This window comes from Loxodonta africana, chromosome 7 (genome assembly GCF_030014295.1).
Source record: "Loxodonta africana isolate mLoxAfr1 chromosome 7, mLoxAfr1.hap2, whole genome shotgun sequence".
Classification (NCBI taxonomy): Eukaryota; Metazoa; Chordata; class Mammalia; order Proboscidea; family Elephantidae; genus Loxodonta; species Loxodonta africana.
The window spans coordinates 6645038-6666729 of NC_087348.1; the positions used below are offsets into that span (position 1 = coordinate 6645038).

Below are 21692 nucleotides of genomic sequence, written 5' to 3' on the forward strand. Positions count from 1 at the left end.
CCCCAGGGACGTAGGTTTACGTAAGAGAAGCACACGACTTATGGACTTAGACACCCCTCTCTTGTAGGTCTTCGCTGTCTATGTTAGCACACGAATACGCTCTACTGAAAACCAAACACCCCAAGTCATATTCTTCCCATGTTGTACACTACAACTTCAACCTTTCCGTCCTTAAACGAGGCATCTGTCTGACAGACTGTTGTATTTGCTCCAACTCTGAATATGAAAACTCAATTTCAAAGATCAGTTTCTGAAAGTAACTTCACCTCAGGTATGTGAAATGAACATGCTAGAAGACAATGGCCTGTTTTACTACCACATAAGTACCCAAGAATTTACAAAAGGGAAGAACGAAAAGCTGAGTTTCCTAAGCAGATATATATTCACTTAGTTTTAATTCTAGCCCATTCATCCATTTAGGCAGTATATGAGATAGCAGACCTACCTTGGGTGGCTCGAGCAGAAGTTCATGGAAAGATCCAAGTCTTCCTCTGATGGCTTCTAGAACACTCTTGTTGACCAAACAAGCTGAATGACTCATGCCTGGTGGGCAGATCTCTATGTGGCCTTCGAATCTTGAAACAAAGCAAGTGAATTTTACTTATTATAATTTCAGAGCACATCACTCAGGGCGTCCCATATGAGTCGTGTAGGTACAGACACAGTATTATTAAGTACATACTGATTATATAAACATTTCTGGCTGCAAGGAGAAGGAATAAGAAGAGGGTATAATACTGTAAACTGGAAGAGGTATAACAAAACCTCGGTCAGCCAATATGACCTGAAATACAAAAGGCTACACTGTCAGGTGAGAAATTACATGTGACTTCTTCCCATTGTCCTACGCCTCCCGGCTCTTTCTAACTGCAGGTCTCTAACTGACCAGAAGTGTGACCAGCAAAAGGTGATCTGACCCTAGAGTCATAAGGCACGCCTTATCGCCTGTCAGTGTGGGCTGTAACGATAAATAGGCCTATCATTGTTCCACACAGCATTTATTGGGTAATTAACCTTGTTTTCCTACAGAAAGCTCCATCGAGACTTATTACAACCAACCCTCACGGAGAAGCCACTGTATGTGTAACAAGACTCCCAAATCCCAACTGGGGTGGGTAATGACGCGGGCACAGTGGCCGTACATCCTCCTTCCCAATCTGTGTGCCTGTTCTTTCCTCCTTGCCTTACTGCACTGGGTACGGTCTCCAGCAGGAGGTCGGATAGGAGTGGTAATGGGGAATATCCTTGCCATTCCCCAATTTTAAGGGGAAGTATCTCGATCTTTCACCATGAAGAATGACTAGCTACCAAGTGTCGTTTTTAAAGAGGCCTTTATCAGTTTCCAAGTTTTCCACTATTAATTTGCAAAGAGGTTTTTTATCATAAATGAACTTAATGGCTACAGAAACCTCCCTCTATCATTTCCTTTATTGTTGTGTTTTCTCAGTTTGCTCTGCTTAAATTGCACGATTGTTTTTCCCCCTCTCAAGAGCAAAAACATGCTTTTCCTCAGATTGATTGTTTTCTCAGTCAGAGTAGTCTCCATGAACCTCACAGCCTGCTTCCTGGGGTTCTGAAACCATTTTAAGAGATGGCACATTACCTTTCAGCACGGAGTGAGTACCTTTGATCAGAGCAGCAAGGTAACAGTCCTGCACCTTGAGAAGAGTTACCCAATTACTGCTCACAGTATTTAAAACACGATTTTCCAAGAAAAACAGAGACAGAGTCAAAATGAGAGATACAATCACAAATGACAAAAGCAGGGCTGCACACTGCCTGTCCATTATTACTGACCAAAGGTAAGGCAACCAGGAACAGAGATCAGGAATTTGGCAAGTAGAGGTCGGTAAGGTTGGGTTCACTATTTCGCTAGCTAGAAATCAAAATTACATGATTAAAAGTAAATCCAGGAACCCTGGGCGGCTGAAGTTTGTATTCTGCTGGGAACAGGCCTTTGCTGTTCTCCTCTTCACGGCCCTGGTCTCCCTGATGGACTGAGAGAGGGAGAAGATACAAATCGTAATCCATAAATCCACGCGTTCATACCTCTTCAGATTCTTGTGCTCCCAGGAACAGTGAGAAAACCCTGACAATTACCAAGCGAATCAGCACTGGACACAAACTGTGAAGAGTAACACAGCAAACGCTAAATGGCTGGTCCATGTCTGATTCTGAAACATTTAGCATAAATGTTTCCATAAGGCCTCAAGCCATCTGCCCATTTAAAAACGGCCTCATGAACTGCAGCAACTTCGCGTGTGAAACCAGAAAAAACCACCTAAAGGCCTAAGCTAGCATCCTTCAGAGGCCCACGAATGGGCAGAGTCCAGATCCCTAACCACCGCTTGGAGGAGAGCTGCCCACCGACCAGGAAAGCAAGCAGCAGCTTCACTGGTGTCTGACCTGTCAGTCGTGTTTTTGATTTGCTGCTGAGAGCAGCGCATTCCTACCTGCTACAGAAACCCAAAGGCTAGAGCACCAATGTGGCCAACAAAGAACAGCAAAATCTCCATCCACCAAATTGTGTTTTCCAACATACCCCATCTACCATAATCATATAAAACTAACTTGCAGTTTATACAAGTAGAAAAATACTCAGCCCCTGAAATTCAAGGGCAGCTTTTAAAAAATCTAAAAGCAAGCAGGGATCAAAATACAGGGTCCCAGACAGGAGAAAAATGTAGAATATAAATTTATACACACACACATACACACAAAGAAACCAGGCTTGCTGGTCTAACAGAGACTGGAGAAACCCCAAGAGCGTGGCCCCCAGACACCCATCCAATCCTGTACTGAAGTTACTCCTGAGGTTCACCCTTCAGCCAAAGATCAGAAAGGTCTATTGGGCCAACAATAACAAACGTGAGGAACGTGCATCATAGTTCAATCACGTATATGAGACTAATGGGCACTCCAGCCCAAAAGCAAAGACAAGAAAGCAGGAAGAGACAGTAAAACTGGACGAATGGAATCAGAGAATACAGGGTGGAGAAGGGGAGAGTGTTGACAGATCGTGGGGTTGGCAACCAACATCACAAAACAAGTTGTGTATTAACTGTTTAATGAGAAACTAATTCGCTCCGGAAACTTTCACCTAAAGCACACACACGCAAAAAAAAAAAACTACACAAATATATTTTTTAAAAAATCTAAAAGCAAAATAAAATGGCTCATATAGCAAGGGAAAAGGCAAGCTTACGTTGGTCGCCGTGTCTCAAGTAAAGTCAGCAGTATTTGGATTGCACTGACTATGGCTGATTCATTTTTCTCCTTGTGGAAAATATTTGATAGAAGCTGTTCTATAATTTCTTGCCTAGGGAAACAAATCAATAGTCAAGTCCCAATTGCAACAATCATTTAACACTAACAACTTTAGAGAAGGTCATGGTACAAGTCAGATAAATGTTATACACGAGTTCATCCTCACTCGAACGTATCTGTTTTACTTAACAATATTTTCTTTTTAATACATTTATTAAAGTAGGCAAGTAATTCTGCTTATTTAACTCATATATATACACTCAGTCATCACTCATGGACTATCTCATTATCCGACATGTAGCATTTATCACAACAGCAGAAATCCATTATCTGTTCTGCACGTTAACAACACACGTCTGGCAGCACCGAACGCCGAGGTGCAAGGCAAGAGTGGCGCTGGCTGTGATGGTTACGGTTGTGTCAACTTGGCTGGGCCATGATTCTCAGTGGTTTGTCAGTTATGTGATGATGTAGTCATTGTCCACGTTTGTGATCCAACGTGATCGTCCTCTACTTTCACATAATGCCGATTTTCGCCTAACAGCCTGGTCTTTGGAACCTAAGCATGTTGGTAAGTGAGGAGCGGGTGTATAGCTACAATTAGGCAGACACAGCTATATATAGGCATATAGATAGTCCTACCCACCCCCCTCAGCAAAATAATCTGGGCCCTGCTTGCCTTTGCCAATCTTGTTCAGAGCCAAGAAATACTTCAAGACTCAAAGCCACCTCCTAATCAGGCCAGGGTGCTGCTGGTGGTGGTGGTGGCAGCGGTTGGGGGCAGTAAGAAAACTTAGAACCCTTTAACCGCACAAAAGGAAGAAAAGTTTTTAAAATCCTAATTATAACCCACAAATGCTTTCCCACATAAGCATCAGTGTGTAATGAACAGGTAAAAAAGAACATCGATTGCTGGATTTTATTCTACAATTAAAATTCGGTAAATCAAAATAATGCAGCAGCAACGAAATGCCTTTGAACTGCAGGCTATTCCCATTGTATCTCTGTCTTGCATACTCAAGATCCCAGTGAGCGTCAGCGTGAGTGATGTGTTAATTAAGTTTATGTGGACGCTGTCAAGAAAAGCCCCGGTTTATTAGGATCTGAGTGACCTTCGCAATCTGTGCTCCCCGACAATGTACCATATAGCTGGACTGTCCTTGGCTGCTCCTGTGGCAAAGATGCCAGCCATCCTCAAGATACGGCTGCACTCTACTGTACCAGAATTCCCTTGACCGCCTCTCGGTCTGCGAGAGCAAGTGGGAGACAACCTCTGTGTATTTCGGGGAAGCCGAACTTCAGAGGGCTCCCCTTGCACGAAGTAGCTTTTCAAGTAATCCCAGATCAGCACAAAAAGTGCTTGGGAGGTCTCTATCCAAAGCAGCCCTGTGAAAGTCATTCAATACTCAGCAGTTGATAAAGTATTAGGTTTGGAATTAGACTCTGGAAAAGACTGCCTTTCGCAACACAAAGAATATGGTAGCAACCCGTGTATCATTTCATACAGCACCCCAGCGCAGGTGGAGTCGGGCTGACACGGCAGCCCCCTGAAGATACCCACATTCCCCATTCGTTCACAGTGCTTACTTATCAGAGGGTGACATCACACTTCCGTCCTACTGATGCCTGCAGGGAGTGGCTAACAAAGAGGCCCTAGCCATTTCATGGCTGCATCACAGCACAAGTCTACTGCGTCCAGGAGTCACTCTGCTGACTGACAACAACAGTGGAATAACCAGCAAACGTCTGACGGACAGGCGCCAACGACACAGTAGCTGTGCTGCATCCTGAATCTTACTCAAACATACGAACATCACCAAGTGCAGAAGAAATAAAAAAACTAAAGTACTGAGTTTTTCAAACAGCAAGACATTTACATGAGAGAAAATATATTCGTTACCACACTAAAAATACAGGGTTCTTGGATGAACACCAGTAAAGCTCACCATGTGGGCTGCGCAGGCACGAAGCCACCCAGGCTCCTCTCCACGCCTGTCAGACGATGGCTCACTTCTGTTTTTTCTGGTTTTCACGCGGGCAGCCAGAGAAAGATTCACCCTTGTAAACTAAACGGCTCAGCTGGGATCAACTCCCAACTCATTCTAAGCTCATTCGTATTGAGACTTCTGAGACACGCAGTACAACCCTCTCCAACACAACCGGTTTTAAGGAAGTGTTGAACTTGAGACTTTCCTCAGAGCCACTGAATTGAAGGCATTTAATCCCAGACCACTTCCTGAGCGCACAGTCATCATCCGCCACTTTAGTCCACTTTATCAGGCCTCTTGGTGCAACCGCCACTCTTCACGGGGGGTTGTCTGGTGTCATCACGTAAAGCGTTAGGAAATGTATCTGCACACCAAGTATTGCCAGTAGGCTGCCTTGATAATATATATTATTATGTATAATAACCTGTTACCGTCGAGCCGATTCCGACTCACCGCGATCCTACAGGACAGAGTAGAACTGCTCCACAGGTTTCCAAAGAGCGGCTGGTGGATCACAGCTGTCAACCTTTTGGTTAGCAGCCATAGCTCTCAACCACTGCACCACCAGGGCTCCATTATACAGAACAGTTCATTATAATTACATAATAGCTTATCAAATACATAGATATATCACATTATTACATAATAATATACTTATCAAATATATACGGATGCTATTGTGATCAATAAAACGATTAAATTCACAGAAGCCTTTCATCTCCGTGTATTTTCTGCATCAACAGATACTGAGAGAACTACCACCATGCAGGGGCATGCCTGACATCAAAAAGGGGTTGGTTCTCATTCTCACAAAGAATGTGGGAAACCCTACCAAAGACTGAGTCTCCCAGCTGCTAAGGGCGGTGAAGGTTTGATTCGGTGACATCGCAGGGCCACTGACTCACTGGGCCCCGGTATTTGAAAAGATTTACTCCAACTAGCATTTAACAATGTAAGTTCTGAGCATGTACCTATCTTCATTCCAGAAATTACGGTTCCCTGATTCAGGACCACAGATTCAGCTGGAAACACATAAGCCAGCACACAGGCAGGCTCCAATGGCTAGGTCACAGGTCGGGTTCAGGGACAGCGGAGGGCTTCAAAGGCGCTCAAGGACTCCATGACGACTACTGATCAATCAACATTCAAGGTGTCCCACACAGGGGCCAGCGACCATATGTGGCTATCGAGCACTGGAAATGTGGCCTGTCTAAATGATGTTTCCTAAGTGTAAAATACGTGCTGCATTTCCAAGACTTCGTACAAAAAAAAAGAGTGTAGAATTATCTCCTTAATAATTTTTTATAATGGTGACATAAAATACTATTTTGTATATATGTGATTAAATAAAATATACTAAAACCACTTTTACCGTTTTAAAACTTGTTAAATGTGGCTACTACAGAATGTACGCTTACGAGTGATCTTTCTGGTGGAGGGTGCTGTAGTGAACCATATCAAACTGATGATATTTCGACATTTTCTAACCTACTCAAATGGCAGTTTTACATGGTTCAATCTAATAACAGTGCAATTATTAGTAGTTCAATGTAGAATGTCTTCTACTTGTTTTAAGAAGGCATTATGTCATGTCAAGAATACTGAAATGGGGCAGGAAAAATGACACTTAACTCAGAAGCTGATGAGCACTTTTAATTCCGCTACCTCAGAGAACTCCTCCACGGCTTCCTAGTCTATATTCTGGGAAACACAACTTTACTTCTCAGAAGAGAGAATGGTTAAAACAAGCTGGCTCATCTCCATCTGTGTCTTGCCTGTCTCCTACTAGCCAAGGAAATAATACACACCAGCGTTTTTTTAGTAAAAGGGCTTTCCCGGGAGTTGAGCCAAAAGATATAAAACAGCCTCAGTATATAGAAGGACTAAGTCACTACCAGTATTTAGCAATGTAAGCATTTAACAGTGTAAGCCCAAAAGAAATAATGCCAGCCAACTGAATCAGGCCTGCCACTCATGCTTAACAATGTTAGCTTCGTGAAATCATTCCAGTTATTAACCCAAGGCGGGGGGCAGGGGGCTGATGCCTGATTTTCTCCATTAAAATAACTATCGGCAGCCTGGACACAGGTCACCTTAGTCATCTGGTGCTGTTATAAAAGAAAGACCAAAAGTGGATGGCTTTAACAAACAAACTTATTTTCTCACAGTTTAAGAGGCTGGAAGCCTAAATTCAGGGTGTCTGCTCTAGGGAAAGGCTTTCTCTCAGCTGTAGAGGAAGGTCCATGTCTCTCAGCTTCTGCTCCTGGAGGATCTCTCTTCCCCACCTCTGCTTGCTAGCTTACACTTAATCTCTTTTATATCTCAAAAGAGATCGACTCAGGACACACCGATACTAAGCCTGTCCCATTAACCTAACAAAAGTAACCCATTCGCAAACAAGATTATAACCCCAGGCATGGAGGCTAGGATTTACAACACATGTTTTGGGGGGACACAGTTCCATCCATAACATAGGTCAGTGCTATTTTCATTTTACAATGAAGCAAAAGTATGCCCATCTTTGAAGGTAAACATTCTTTCTGAAAATGTGTGAATCTAGAAAAACTAAATAAATATGCACAGGTTGGCCATTCACAAACTTCCAAACAGCACCCCATCCCCAAGTTGTCTTCCACCTCAACATGAGGTCACTGTTCATCAGAGACTAAGAATAAGGGCAAAAGACGTATAAAGAAACAAAACCCTTCAAATCAGGTCTGGTCAGGTTGGCCCTAGTCAGCGACAAAGGTGTCTAAATCTTAAGAAGAACTTCGGATAAAAACTGCTGCCTAAAGTGGGTCAGACCAGCACATACCTAACACTACTCTCCATCAGAAGACCCTTGGAGGCAGTGACTACAGCTGTGAAATGGCTCCTATATCTTATCACGGCTCTAGGCAATGTGTGCAAACAATTAAAAAGGCCTGCGTGTAAACATTGTTTATTTACCTCCTGACTCTGAACATCTCCACTGTACGTCACAAACTGCTGATTTAAGATAAGCAGGTTTTCGTACCTTCTCCTCCATCCACGGTTATTTTCCAGGGATGCGACTCCAACATGATTAAGAGAAACGTACCCACCACTCACAACGGCGGCACATCAGCAGCACCCACCCACAGAAAGAACGAGAACACAGCGGCAACGTACTTCTCCAGGGTGGCAAGCAGGGGGTCTGGCTCTGTGCTGTTCTGAATCTGTAACATCTGGTCTCTGCTCAGGCGAATAATTTCACAAAGTGACTGGGATGCATTTGAATGCCGCTAAAGGAAAAAAGGACAATTTTAACTATAAAACAGGTTAGAAGTTAAATTCATCACAGAAAGTTAGAAAGGAAATTATGTGCGAAGTAACACAAATTAATACCGGCTCTAAGCTCCAGTGAGTTAAAAGACCAAAAGAAACAGCGTTATGTAAAACAGAAGTATTTTATTTCCTCAGTAATGATCTTTACTGCACAGTATCTGTTACTTTGTGTGGGTAAATGTGATCAAAGTTCTGACAAGGAAAACGTTTCATAATTGAGTACCTGGAGAAACTATATCCCCAAACTATATACTTTTATCAGCATACAAAAACGTACACACTTCTTTGATTAAAAAAAAAAGGCAGACAGAATGTTCTGGAACATACCGATAGGTCAGCACTCTCAATCTTCTCCCAGTGCAGAGTGGGTGCCGCCTTACAGGCAAGCGCTAACATCAGAGCGCCCAGATGCGCTCTATCCTGCGGCCTGTGACTGAGCGTGGCTGAAGGCTGAGCCCTGCGCTCCTGGTCCAGGAGCAACAACGACATCCAGCAGAGATAACAGCGCAGGCCGGGACATCGGAATCCTCTGTTTGTACCATGAGCCTCGTATTTCCTTCCTAAATACAAACTGGCCACTATGCTTTTTTTTTTCTTTTAATTGTACTTTAGATGAAGGTTTACAGAACAAACCAGTTTCTCAGCGAACAGTCAGTACACACATTGTTCTCTGACATTGGTTAACAGCCCCGCGACATGTCAACACTCTCCTTCTCAACCCTGGGTTCCCTATTACCAGCTTTCCTGTTCCCTCCTACCTTCCACGCCCTGCCCCAGGGCTGGTGCGCTCCTTTAGTCTTGTTTTGTTCCCTGGGCCTGTTCAATCTTTGGCTGAAGGGTGAACTTCAGGAGTTGAGCTGAAAGGGTGTCCGGGGGCCATACTCTCAGGGTTTCTCTAGTCTCTGTCAGGCCAGCAAGTATGGTCTTTTTTTTTTGGAGTTAGAATTTTGTTCTACATTTTTCTCCAGCTCTGTCTGGGACCCTCTATTTTGATCCCTGTCAGAGCAGTCAGCAGTGGTAGCTGGGCACCATCTAGTTGTATTGGACTCAGTCTGGTGGAGGCCGTAGTAGATGCAGTCCATTAGTCCTTTGGACTAATCTTTCCCTTGTATGCTCAGTTTTCTTCATTCTTCCTTGCTCCCGAAGGGGTGATACCAGTGGAGTGTCCTAGATGGCCACTCACAGCCTTTTAAGACCTCAGATGCTACTCACCAAAGTAGAACGTAGGACATTTTCTTTATAAACTCTGTTGTGCCAACTGAGCTAGATGTTCCCTGAGACCATGATCCCCACAGCCCCCAGCCCAGCAATTTGGTACCTCAGGGAATTTGGTGGCCAGTATACTCTTAACATGTAATTTATCACTTAATATAAAGCAGCAGTAGTATCAACGGGACTATCCAAAAGGCAACATTAACTTTCCTATAAGCCGGGCAGGAAGGTGGGAAACACAACTCCCGTCCACAACTTCTCAAAGAACGGGCTGTGGAGCTGCACTGCTCCCTGACTGATTTCTCTGGGGCCTGGCCAACAGATGCAACATCCTGCTGAGCCACCGAGCTTTTCTGCTCAAGAATACAACCCGAGGGCTGAGAAGCCTTGCTCCTGACTTCCTCCCCGGTGCGGGCCGTGCTCCTCTCGCTCTCTCCACTCCAACCAGCCACACAGCCTCCACACAGAGAATATGGTCCTGGAACTGGCACGCTCCCTGGGCCATCGTCACTGGCCCCACCCTACAGGAACAGGCCTTACCACCCCAACTGGACAGAAGGCTCCTTGTGAGCAGGGGTTCTTCTGTACCCGTATTCCCTCTAGAACTCAGAGGAGGTTCCCTAAACACAAGCTCCACGTGGCAAGATGACCAACTCTCACCAGAACACGTGATAAATACACTGCATTGGGGGAATGATGGGAAGCAGCTGTCACTTTAATAGTCAGCTGCTGGCTTTTTTGTTTTTTTTTGAAAGCCTGTTTGAGATGAACTTCAGGTACCAGAAGTCTGTGAACGGTCCCGAATGGACAGTCCTCCTTTGTGAGTGAGCACCTCCTCTGGCTGTACCCTTCCTGCTGTATACAGCTCCTCCCTGCTGCTCTGCCCCCCTCCTCAGATGTCACCTGTACCTAGGTGTCCAAGGAGGACCGGTGCCTGTGATGCAGCCCGCATCTCCCTCAAACCAACTCCTCTGCAGGTAACAGTTTGACCGTCGTGTCTGTAGGTAACAATGGCTGAAAACTGGCCATTTCATCCACTGTCACCTGATACTTAAGGTGGAAACAGCAGCAGCAGAGAGGCCCTGTGACCACCTGCTCTGCAGACACACACTGTCCCAGGCCTGACCAGCAAGCCCCGCCAGGCATGCCCTGAGAACGGGCTCAACAAGCAAGCTCCAGACCAAGCTTCGAGCCGGTCTTTAGCATCCAGGACAGAGGCCCCACGGGTCAGAGCACAGAGGCCAGCAGGTCCAGCATAGAATGTCAGCTCTAGAAACAAGACGGTCTTAAACCAGGCCCACTGTTCACATTTCCGGAAATTTTCTGGGTATTAGCAAACTCATATTTTTTAAAGCCTTAAGTGTTTAGAAAACCGTCAGCTTCAAGAATGCTAGGTTCCTGCTGCTCTGCCTGTCCTCCACAACGGTCTCACTTCTATATAGTCATGCTAGGCACCCACGTACACAGAGCTCTCCTTTTTTATGAGTTTACAGTCACACAAGAGTGGAACTTACATCTTCTTCTTGCGACGGATGAACTATTTCCACAAGCCTCTGGATAATTTTCTCCTCATTTAACCACTGTAAAACACATTGTAGAAGCAATCATAGCAATGAGTAGCTCTTGTTCTAAGCCCAATGAAGATTAACATACTTGGAAATATCCATCACATTTTAAGTAGAATGTTACAGGTTTTTCTGGACTTTGAACGCTACAGAAACTTGAAAGTCCCCCAGGGAAAATGCCAGTGACTATATGATCTTGACAGAGACCAACAGTACCAACAGCTCCCCCACACTCCCACAGCCACACACTAGCACTCCACAGCTCGCTTCTCAGTCGCGGGCGACACCCAAACTCTGCCCTAAAAGGGTCTGTATTTTGCTTAGTCAGAAGCTGGAGGATCGGGTTGGGAAGGGCAGAATCAATACATTTTCTGTAAGAGAGCATAAACCCTGAACTGTGGAAAAAAGGAGGAAAGCAGCATTCAGCATCAAGCCACTGGGTTAAGGAGGAAAACCACATGAAGAACAAAAAGTAACTTTTCGACTCCCAAACCAAAATCACCACGGAAAACATGGGGGCTGGGGGAAGAGGGAGGCTGGGGAGAGCCGCTGCCGAAGCGGAGTTTGCGGGGCGGGGTTTGCGGGGCGGAGTTTGTGAGGCAGAGTCTGCTCCGTGTCCTGTGCTGGCGATCGCTATCACCACGGCTATGACAGTCTCCTCTGAATCCATGTGAGCATTTCTGGCTCTGAAGAATAAAACTGTAACATTTTCAGATGGTGGTCTTGGGGAATTACGGAACTTCAAATAATAAATGGAGAAAAATCGGGGGAATCATTTTAAGAAAATGTTTTATTAGACTTAGAAGTAAAAGGGCCCAGAAGGAGAGAGGTGAGCAGAGGAATCTAAGCAAGGTACCCTGCTCCCTGCATTAAAATATGAAGGGAATGAGACTAAGGAAAAACAAGTAGAAAATCCACTGGCTTCATTCATATTAACTCTATAAGGAGCAGAAGTGCCATAATAAACTAGGCAGCTCACTACTTGAAAAGAACGCCAAGAAACCCCAAAGGTCAAGGGAGATAGAGTGGAGGTGGGGGAGCGGCACGGAGTGAACCCCTAACAGCCTGTCTGGATTCCTCAGGGAAGGCCTCAGTGAAAGGCCTCCACAGCTACTGACAAGCACCTCCATTCCAAGCCTGCTTCTGGACTAACCACCCCTCACTGCGTGATGGCCCCCAAATCAGCGTAAGACATTTAGGAGTTTCTAACTAGCCCTTCCCCAATCTACGCCTTTATTAACCACTATCGCTATATCCCTCCAGGAATCTATCTATTCCTTTGGAAACGGGCCCTGAAATTCAATCCAGACATGACCAAAAAAGTAAATCAACCAAGCAAACCATACGGAAGAAATTTACTTAGTAAAAGGAGGCAATTTCCCCTATAATAATCCAAATATAAAGATGGCCCTCCCCCTCGTTCTAAACACTCTTCCCCAGGTTCCTCAGCCTCTTTGGAGGAAGGCAGCACTTTAAAGGGAGCAGGTGTCCCCCTTTAAAACCCCTTCCCATGCCCATTTGGACACTCACTGCATTGGCTTGCAGTGACCCGCAGTTCTCAGGAGAACCTCTTTGCCTGGGTCACCTCTACGATCCAGCCCTGACCCTCAGAGACACACGCCTCCCATCCAGTGGAACACACCCTTTCCTGGGGCACCACCTGACAGGCCTTCCTTTCCAAGGCCCTCCAGTCTCTCCTCCTGGCCCTTGCAGGGCTTTGCTTAAAATTAGCATTTTCAACAAAACTCATTTGCAAAGAAATGAGTAAGTTCTCAGGTATTAAAGATGGAATCGATTGGGGAATGTTTCTGGAAGAAGACACTGCAGAGAAAGAAAGGGAGAGAAGAGACAGAAGACAAGGAGAGAAGGCACGAACAAGAGTCCTTGAGAAATCCATCTTCGGGTCACTCATGCCCCCCCGGCCCAGACCCTGAATTGTAAAATACGTGCCCTTGTGGAAGTTAAGCTCTGTTCTCCTTCCTACCCCTGCTTCTGAGTATCCATGAGGAGAGAGTTACTTCTGAAGCCGGATTCCCTGGAAATACCTACACCTTTCCTATTTTAACTTTTGGAAAGACAGCCCTTCAAGAGTTTAACTATCCTGTCAGAAAAGAAGCTTCCCTCAGCATACTGAGATGAGAGTTAGAGTCCCCGACCTTCCTGTGTCTGCTCTTACCACCACCGGACCCAGCTTTACAACAATCCTCAACCCACTGCACCTGCCCAGCTCTACCAGCGAACAAACCAGCCGAGGGAAAGAACCACTCGGCCACACACCCCACATCCGGACAGGCACATCTCCAATTCAGGTCCTGAGAAATCGGAATCTCTTCCTCCCTTGCAACAGCCTTTCCCCACCCTGTAGACCCCCAGGCAGCCCTCCACCACAAACCCCAACCACGGAGCCCCTCCCCTGCACCCTGGTCTGCTCAGCCCCCACCTGGCCTCCCTCGGCAACAGGTCGCGATCCTACTCACATTCAACACATCTTGCCTGGGTTGTGGAGGCTCGATACATGTCAGGAGCCTGAGCAACAAGTCCATGATGGCAGAGGTTCCTATGTGCTTTATGGTAAGGTCTACAAAGTCGCGTTTCTTCTTTAAGAAATCCACAATCTAGAGGAGAACAAACCAGAAACTGAAAGATCTGGAACTGGGGAACCATCAACTTTAGAATGCTTTCAATCCTGACCCCTCTAAGTCCTCCCCGCTCCAAAATCCCAAAAATGCCTAATACAGAATTAGTACGAGGATGTCAGATTGGAAAGCTTAGGCTAATAGCTTCAATGTTCAAAAAGCCTCTTGGGCAAAAAATCTCCCCAATTGTCACATGTCCCCTAATATAAATACACCAAAATGATTTCTTTTTCTCTTCACTTTCACATTATTAATTCTCAAAGAATGGGGGTCAAAAATTTAATACACCTAGGAAGAGCATGAGAATATGCCAGTTACTAACTTACAGACGTAAGACAGACCCATTAGACTTCACGCCAAAACGCAGGATACATTTTCAAAGTCTTCATTATATTCCAGCAAGTAAGAGAGAAAACATTCAAAACGTAAGATTTCTACTTCAGTCAAAGTAGCTACCTCACCTGCTACACAAACATCACGCTTGGGTTTTTTGCCAGCAACCGACCTGATCAGATTACCACAAGAAGGGCAAAGGCTGACAGGCACACTGAGGGAATCAGAAAGAGTGATGTACGTTATGGCTCTGTCCCCAGAGCCTCTCCTGCACTGGCACAGAGGGGGCGTGTTTCATCCCACACCCCCGCAGATCCCCTGCTTCCTGCCTGTGTGCTCGTGTTACTCTACTCAAAATCCCACCCCCAGCCCCAGGAGCAGCATGGCCCGTGTTGCAGCTGCTCTAACTGAACCTCACTGAAGTCCCTCGACAGCCCCAGTGGGAGGGTCAATGACTCAAGGGCACAGATAAGGGAAGTGAGACTCAGACAGGTTAAAGGAGCTAGAGCTAAAAGGTAGCTGCCCTGAGACTGAAGTGACACGTGTATGACCCTAGGTGCCATAATCCCTCCACTAGGCCACACAGGAGAAACCTAAGAGCTGGAGATGACAACTAGCACTGCTCACCACAACGTGCTTCTCTAGACAACGAGGTCCAACACTGTAATGTAAGCCCAAGGAAAGTCACACGTGGCCCAAATCCTCCTCAAGTCAGTGGCAAAAGCATCGGACCTGGAGCCCACAGGCACAAATCTAGGGCGACGCCATAGTCAGCCCATCACCTGTACCGTGGATGACAGTGCCTGAGGTGCTAAATCACCTCACGCTGAAGACACCCTACAGCTGGACTTTCTGTTCACAGCTAGTACCTGTCCTTATCGCTAAGCCAGGCTGAGTGGGAACCGGTTCATGACTTGCAGCTGTATATACCCTAGGACATCACGCTAACAGGAACCCTTCATTTACACGGGTAATTCTCAGGATGGGGGTCCCAGGTTTGGCCTTTCCCTGTACCCAGAAGAGTAAGTTGCACTGAGTCCTCTCATCATCAGCCGGGCCCTCTTCTCAGAGTTTCGCGGCACCTGCCATCACGTGTGCACAATGCATGCTCTTGAGGCCCAATACAAGTACACAGGGCCCAGAAAGCTGTACGTGGGCTCTCGCTCTATGGTCAAATGCAGACTGAAAATCCAGTCCCACAAATCTGGGTTCCCGTGGCACACACGGACTGAGGGGGAAACACATGAGTAGAGGCCCATCTCATTACGGCTCCTGCTGCCCCATCTCTGAGGACTGGCCGGTCACCTCGTGTGGATGAGACGGCTTTCCCTTAACTCGAACAGCCACAGTGCAGTACTTTCAGAAGGCAGAAGAGGAAACTGCCTGTTTCACAGTGACCATGATTTCTGGATTATTATTCTGCTCAACTGTGAGCACAAAAGAAGAGGCTTTCTAAAATAAAACGTGCCCACTTATCCTTCCTTGGCGAAGGACAGAATATACAAAAAAAAAAAAAAAAAAAAACCAAACCCACTGGCATCAAGTCGGTTCGGATTCATAATGCCCTATAGGACAGAGCAAAACTGCCCCATAGGGTTTCCAAGGCTATAGTCTTTATGGAAGCAAACTGCCACATTTGAACTGCCGACCTTTCACTTAGCCACCAAGCACTTTAACCACTGCACCACCAGGGCTCCTGGGACAGAACATACTGGGCCTAAAATAGCTCCTAAAATAGTCTGACCGCCCCCCTGCACTTTGCAGGCCCTTGCTTGCTGTAGCTCCGGCAGGTCTGCCAGCTTGCACTTGAGCAGCTAAGGCTTCAGTGGTCCTTTGGGTGCCTAGGCCCATCAATGATTATAATCTCCTGGCAAGCAGGTCTTTTTTCACACTAGTGTCCACCAGAGCAGAGGTTCTCAAGCTTTCCCGTGCAGTGGAATCATCTGAAAGGCCTGTTAATGACCCAGACGGCTGGCCCTACCTTACCCCACCCCGCCAGAGGTTTTGATTGACTGGGTCTGGGGTGTGGTCTAAGAACTTGCGTTTCTAACAGATTCTCAGGGACCACATTTTGAGAACCACTGCGCGTACGATAGATGCTTGGGAAATACATGTCCCAAGTACATCTGAGTTACCGACAACACAGAGAAAACAAAGACGGTTACTGCCATAACATAAGACAGCACGAAACGCCGTGTGAGGGCGACGGCGGAGGGGCCCGTACGGGACAGTCTGTGCTCAGAGGGCACCGGCTAAGCATTTACATTTTGAGGAGAATCAAAATAGAAACCGTTTATACAAGCCAGTCATCAGTTACATTTACAGGAAAGCTTTTTAATTTAAGCTTCATTTCTGATCATCATTAGGAAAAAAAAAAAAAGCTGTTACTGTGCCCAAGACTCACTCATACTCCACTCAGACATCCAGCCACTGAGTAAGTGCCAAATGCTGCTGTCACCAAACGGGTCCCCAGCATCCTCACGCTTCTAACTACTTGTCAGAAGAGGAAACCAGTGTGTGCTGACAAAGTGAGTAAGGTGTGAGGCACTGGGAAACGGAAATGCCAAGTAGCGGAGCACCTATCTCGTTAACGTGTCAGTCGTGTGCTTTTCCAACCCTCAAGGTTGATGATCCATTTTCTCGTAGAACCTGGACTTAAACTAAACCCAGGACACATTTTCAGGCGGATCATCTCAAGGGGTGATCAACCCTAATACTTACCTTTTGGAAAACGATATTTACCTGTTCTGGTTTTCTGCTGATAAGAATACTTAGCACCTTGCTGAAGAAGCTGGCAAGTAGTGGGTTCAAGGGGGAATCGTTTAGGAGGAAGCTATATAATTTCATTAGCAAGGACTCGTCTTCTCCCAGTCTATCATTCATCTGGGAGACATCGGAAGTGAGCAGCTCACAAGATATATTTGGGTACCTAGAAGAACAGGATGCTTACATCATCATCTATCATCACAATTTCACGACAGATTAGAACACAAATCAGAAAGGCTTCCGGCCAAGTTTGTGAAAATAACAAAATCTTCTTCTGGAAATCAGGAAATCGTTTCAATGAATTCTGTCCAAACTAAAGTGAATTTTCTAACGTGTCAAAAACACTGCTTCTGTATCAAGCCTTAATAAACACACTGTCCCCAACAACACTAGAGAGCACCCAGGACCCATGAGTCGCGGGAGGCCAGGCTACAGCAGAGGGGAGATGGGAGCTCATATACAGCACCCTGAGAGCTGCTGACAGGAGCACTCACCAGGCAAGTGCAGAGTGTTGCTCCCAGGACACTGAGCTGCACACAGCACCTGTGGGCACCGTGTAGACACCGGGGCAACCGTCTCTATTTCTAGATGGGATGCAAATGGTACTTCGAGTTGTTCTGGGGGCCTTACCAAGCGTTAAGTCCCTCTTGCATCTTAAAAGAATAGACACCCTTCTGTACTGAAGTGGAGAACAGCCCTGGGCCTGAGTTACCCAGGCAGAAAGCTGCAGACAGGAAATGTGCTCTTCATGCCCGCCGCCCCACCAGGTGCAATAAGCCACCCAGTCATCTCACTAGGGTCACGCTATGGCAGGACAGACGTGCACAGAAAGCAGTGTGCACCTGCTCTGGATGTGCTCACTGGCGCTTCTCAGACCCCATGGCTTTAGAAACACCTGCCCCCCAACCAGACCACCTCTCTGAAAACTGGGCAGGTCCTTTTTCTCAACTTGCTGCAAACTACTATTTATCGTGTGATTTCAGCACTAACCATGAAGACCCCAAGCCCATCCTGCCTGCCCTCAACCTGACCCACAGGGCCCTGCTCTGCTCCTCCACTCCTCCCTGGAGAGCAGCCGGGGTCCAGAGCCCCAGCTAGCCACCAGGAGTGGCAAGCTCTAAGGCAGACCAGGGCAGGGAAGTGACCAAGCAACTACAAGCAGCTGTGTGACGAGAGAGAGGCGAGGCCTGCAGGTGGCAGCCTGCACGGCACAGTGCACGCACGGCACTCCTGCTTTGAGACCCCCATGGGCTCACGGTGGCAATGGGGTTTTTCCTCCCTACAAAGGTTCATTTTGGGACATTCTCATACTGTTCAGCTTTCCGCCCTCACTGCAGACCCTCTTTGGTGCTATGGCTTTCTGGTGTCCAATCCCCTTGGTAGGCCACGAGCATCTTATTTGCATAGCCCCACCAAAAAAACCAAGCTCCCCATTCCAACTCACAGCTGTCCTATAGGACAGAGTAGAAATGCCCCAGAGGGTTTCCAAGGAGGGGCTTGCTTTTGGTTAGCAGCCGTAGCTCTTACCCACGGCACCACCAGCACGGGAGGGTGTGTGAGCATGAAGATAACATTGTCAAGTGGCTGCCTTCTGTTGGTTTGGGGCTCAATGAATGCAAAGGGTCCCTCAAGGAACACGTGCATTCAAAGACAAACCATTACCCCAGGAGCAGAGAATGCAGTGGTCAGAGGTGCAGCTTCTCAAGTCACACCACTGGGTTTAAACCTGCCTCCGCTATTCACAGGCTGTATGACCTTGGGCAAGTCGTGTAACCTCTTTGGGCCTCAGTTTCCTCATTTGCAACATTAGGACAGCAGCCTATCTCCTGGGGCAGGATGGCGTGGCATGCACGCTAGCTGCATTTATCCCTATTTTCTACTATAAAACTGCAGAACTGCCACCATCGCGGGGTTAGGAGTATTTCTCAGCTAGCCCAATTTGAAAACTGCTGGCTAGTAAAAACGTAGTTCTTGGTCCCGGCTGCGAATCAAATGCTTGGCTGCCTGCAGGCTCTGAACTCTGATGCAGAAGGTCTGGAGGAGGGCCTGGGAGTCTGTATATTGTTTGCGTCTCATAGGTAACTCAGGCTCACCCTAGCCAGAGAAGCAAGAGCGCAGGGGCCTGGGCGTTACATGACAGGCTCAGAGTTCTGGTTCTGGGCAGGCTGGCTGCTCCCTTCTCCCTCCCTCCTGAACTTGAACCAAGCTTCACAAAGACCTGATGATCCCTCCACCCCCTCCCCCAGCGCACCTTCAGCCAGATCCTCTGTCCAGAGACAGAGGCACTGAGAGGGGCGAGGACCTAGCCCTCCTGCCCCACCCCCACCTGCCTTGCATCTGGGCCTATTCCTCCTTCCCTAAGTGCGGGAGCTGTCCTGGCTCCTAAGGCTGCCCCTCCACTGTAGCACCGCGCATCACTAGATCACCTCTCCCTGGGTACCACCGTGTCCCTCTGTCCTGCAGCACTTTCACCAGCATGTAAAAAAAAAAAAAAAAAGCCATTATTTCTTCCACTGAGGGGGAAAAAACATACACACACCCCCTCTCCTGACTTGGGCATCTCCCTCTAGCTACCACCACTTCCCTCTCTGCCCCCTTTACAGGGAATTACTTGAGAGAGCTGACTCTGCTTTGTCTCCAATTCCACCTCAGAGGCATGCCAACCAGGCCTTCGCCTCCGCCACTCCGCAGACACTGCCCAGACGTGGCCACCCAACTCTACTCTGCAATGAGTCTCAGTTCCTGTCCTGCTTGGCCTTCCCATCAGAACTGACACCCGTCCCCTCATGCCCTCCAGAAGCAGTCTCCCCTTGGCTCTCTGGACATCAGCCCCTCCAGGCTCTCCTCGGACCTCTGGCCGATCCTTCTGGGTCCCTCTGTGGGAAGTGGGGCCCGACCAGTGGTCTCAGAGTTCAGTCTCTGGACCTCTCCTCTACCTGTACCAACTCCCCAGGTGATCTCACGCGGTCACATAGCTCTGAATGCCATCCACCCCGCCCCCAGGGCTCACACAGCCACTGCCTACTGGTCATCACCTGATGTCTAACAGGCATCTCAAACTGGACGGGTCATACTCCAGCTCCCAGGGGTCCTTCTACAGCTTCCTCCTCCTCCTCCTCCAAGCTTCCCCAGTGCCATAAAAGGCCCTCCACACCTCAAGGTCCAGGCCAAACCCCTTGTGGTCATTCTTGACTCCGCCTCTTGTCTCACTCCATCCTTCCGCCATCAGGAAATTCCTTCAGTTCTAACTGCATCAAATAAGCCTGCGCCCGACCACTGCTCGCCAGTCAGGTCCACTAAGATTTTCTCTTTTCCTGCTTGTCACCACAGCATCCTCACTGCCTAGAGGAGCCGTCCTGTCCTCCTATGGGCCACTGCCAACACTGCAGCCAGTGGCCATGTCACCCGCTGCTCCAAACGCTCCAAAGGCTTCCTGTCTCGTTTGGAGTAAAGCTCAAGTCCTGACTAAACCCTGCACCCCACCCCCATGGCCTCTGACCTCATCCTGGCCCTTCCTCCCCTACTCATCATGCTGCCCCCTCCCCAGCTCCCCTGCTGTTTTTTGAGGACACCAAGTACACTGCACTTTAGGGCTTTTGCACTTCCCCAAGCCAACATGGCATCCTCCCTCTCTCCCTGCACGTCTCTCAGTGGCCTTCCCTGACCGCCCTCCTCCCACCTCACCACTCTCAGCATGCTTGTCCTATGGAGCTCTCTGTCTCTCTGGAGGACTCACCTGACAAACAAGGGGTTCACGTTCTCATCCAGCTCACCCCATTAGACAGTAACGCGAACTCCCAGAGCAGAGGCTAGTACACATTAGACACTCAACGTGTGTGTTAAATCAGTGAATCTCAAGTTAACGACTACATGCCAGGTCTATTAAACCTACCCCAAGATATTCAGATTGAAAGTGTTCTGAAGTAGTCTTAGCTTTTGGATTTACAATACTAATTAATGACTTATTTTTTAAAGTTCTACTAAATCATTTAAAATGAAGGGTGCCTGTCGTTGAGATTAAAATGGCAAATCTCTAATATTTTGGTCATTGAGAATTAAGTTAAAATGATGATGGTCCAATCCACCCGTGTACCTAACTTATAGCTATGAAGTTCGTCAAACACAGGAATTAGTCCAGGAACTATAAAACCAGTCTAGACTTCCTTAGATGACTACCACCAAGCTTAACCCTGAAAAGCTTCCAGGTGCCATGTAAAAAGACCCCTCTGTTCTGGCCCCGCTCTTGAGTCTCTCGAGTGCGGGCTACACACAGTCAGTGACACTGTCCAGGCCAGAGGCACAGCAGAGAACAGCTCTGCCCAACTCAAGGCACGTCCCTCCAATCGCAGCTGACCGGAGGCTGTGTCCAGTGAGACACACCTGCTCTTGCCAACTTCAAGGTGACAAAACAGTGCTTCACAAACAACTTCAAAGGCGGCACAACAAACTGCCCAGCTGTGTTGTAACGGGAAAACCAAGCCACCACTTTTTTTGGTAATGTGAGCACTTTACATAAGACGTGCCTACTTTTTGCCAGATAAAGCAGCAGCTTCATTCTACACAAGGACACAGGTCCAAGAAGGTGAAGCTCTCAAAGCGTGGAAGAGGGAAGCCTACAG

The 21692-nt window shown here is 47.3% G+C and overlaps 1 protein-coding gene across 17 annotated transcripts in view; it reads right to left on the bottom strand.

The window, feature by feature from the left end:
• Positions 1-21692, bottom strand: part of PPP6R3 (protein phosphatase 6 regulatory subunit 3) — a 196934-nt gene that overhangs the window by 75953 nt on the left and 99289 nt on the right. For 15 of the 17 annotated variants that reach the window (XM_064287631.1, XM_064287632.1, XM_064287644.1 and 12 more), the window contains 6 exons: positions 17050-17236; positions 13816-13953; positions 11288-11353; positions 8406-8518; positions 3206-3319; positions 446-575 (listed from right to left, as the gene is read on the bottom strand). In XM_064287631.1, the coding sequence (XP_064143701.1) occupies positions 446-575; positions 3206-3319; positions 8406-8518; positions 11288-11353; positions 13816-13953; positions 17050-17236 (748 nt within the window). Of the gene's footprint in view, positions 1-445; positions 576-3205; positions 3320-8405; positions 8519-11287; positions 11354-13815; positions 13954-14300; positions 14358-17049; positions 17237-21692 lie in introns of those variants that run through there. The other 2 variants (XM_064287646.1, XM_064287645.1) reach the window with 2 other exon arrangements.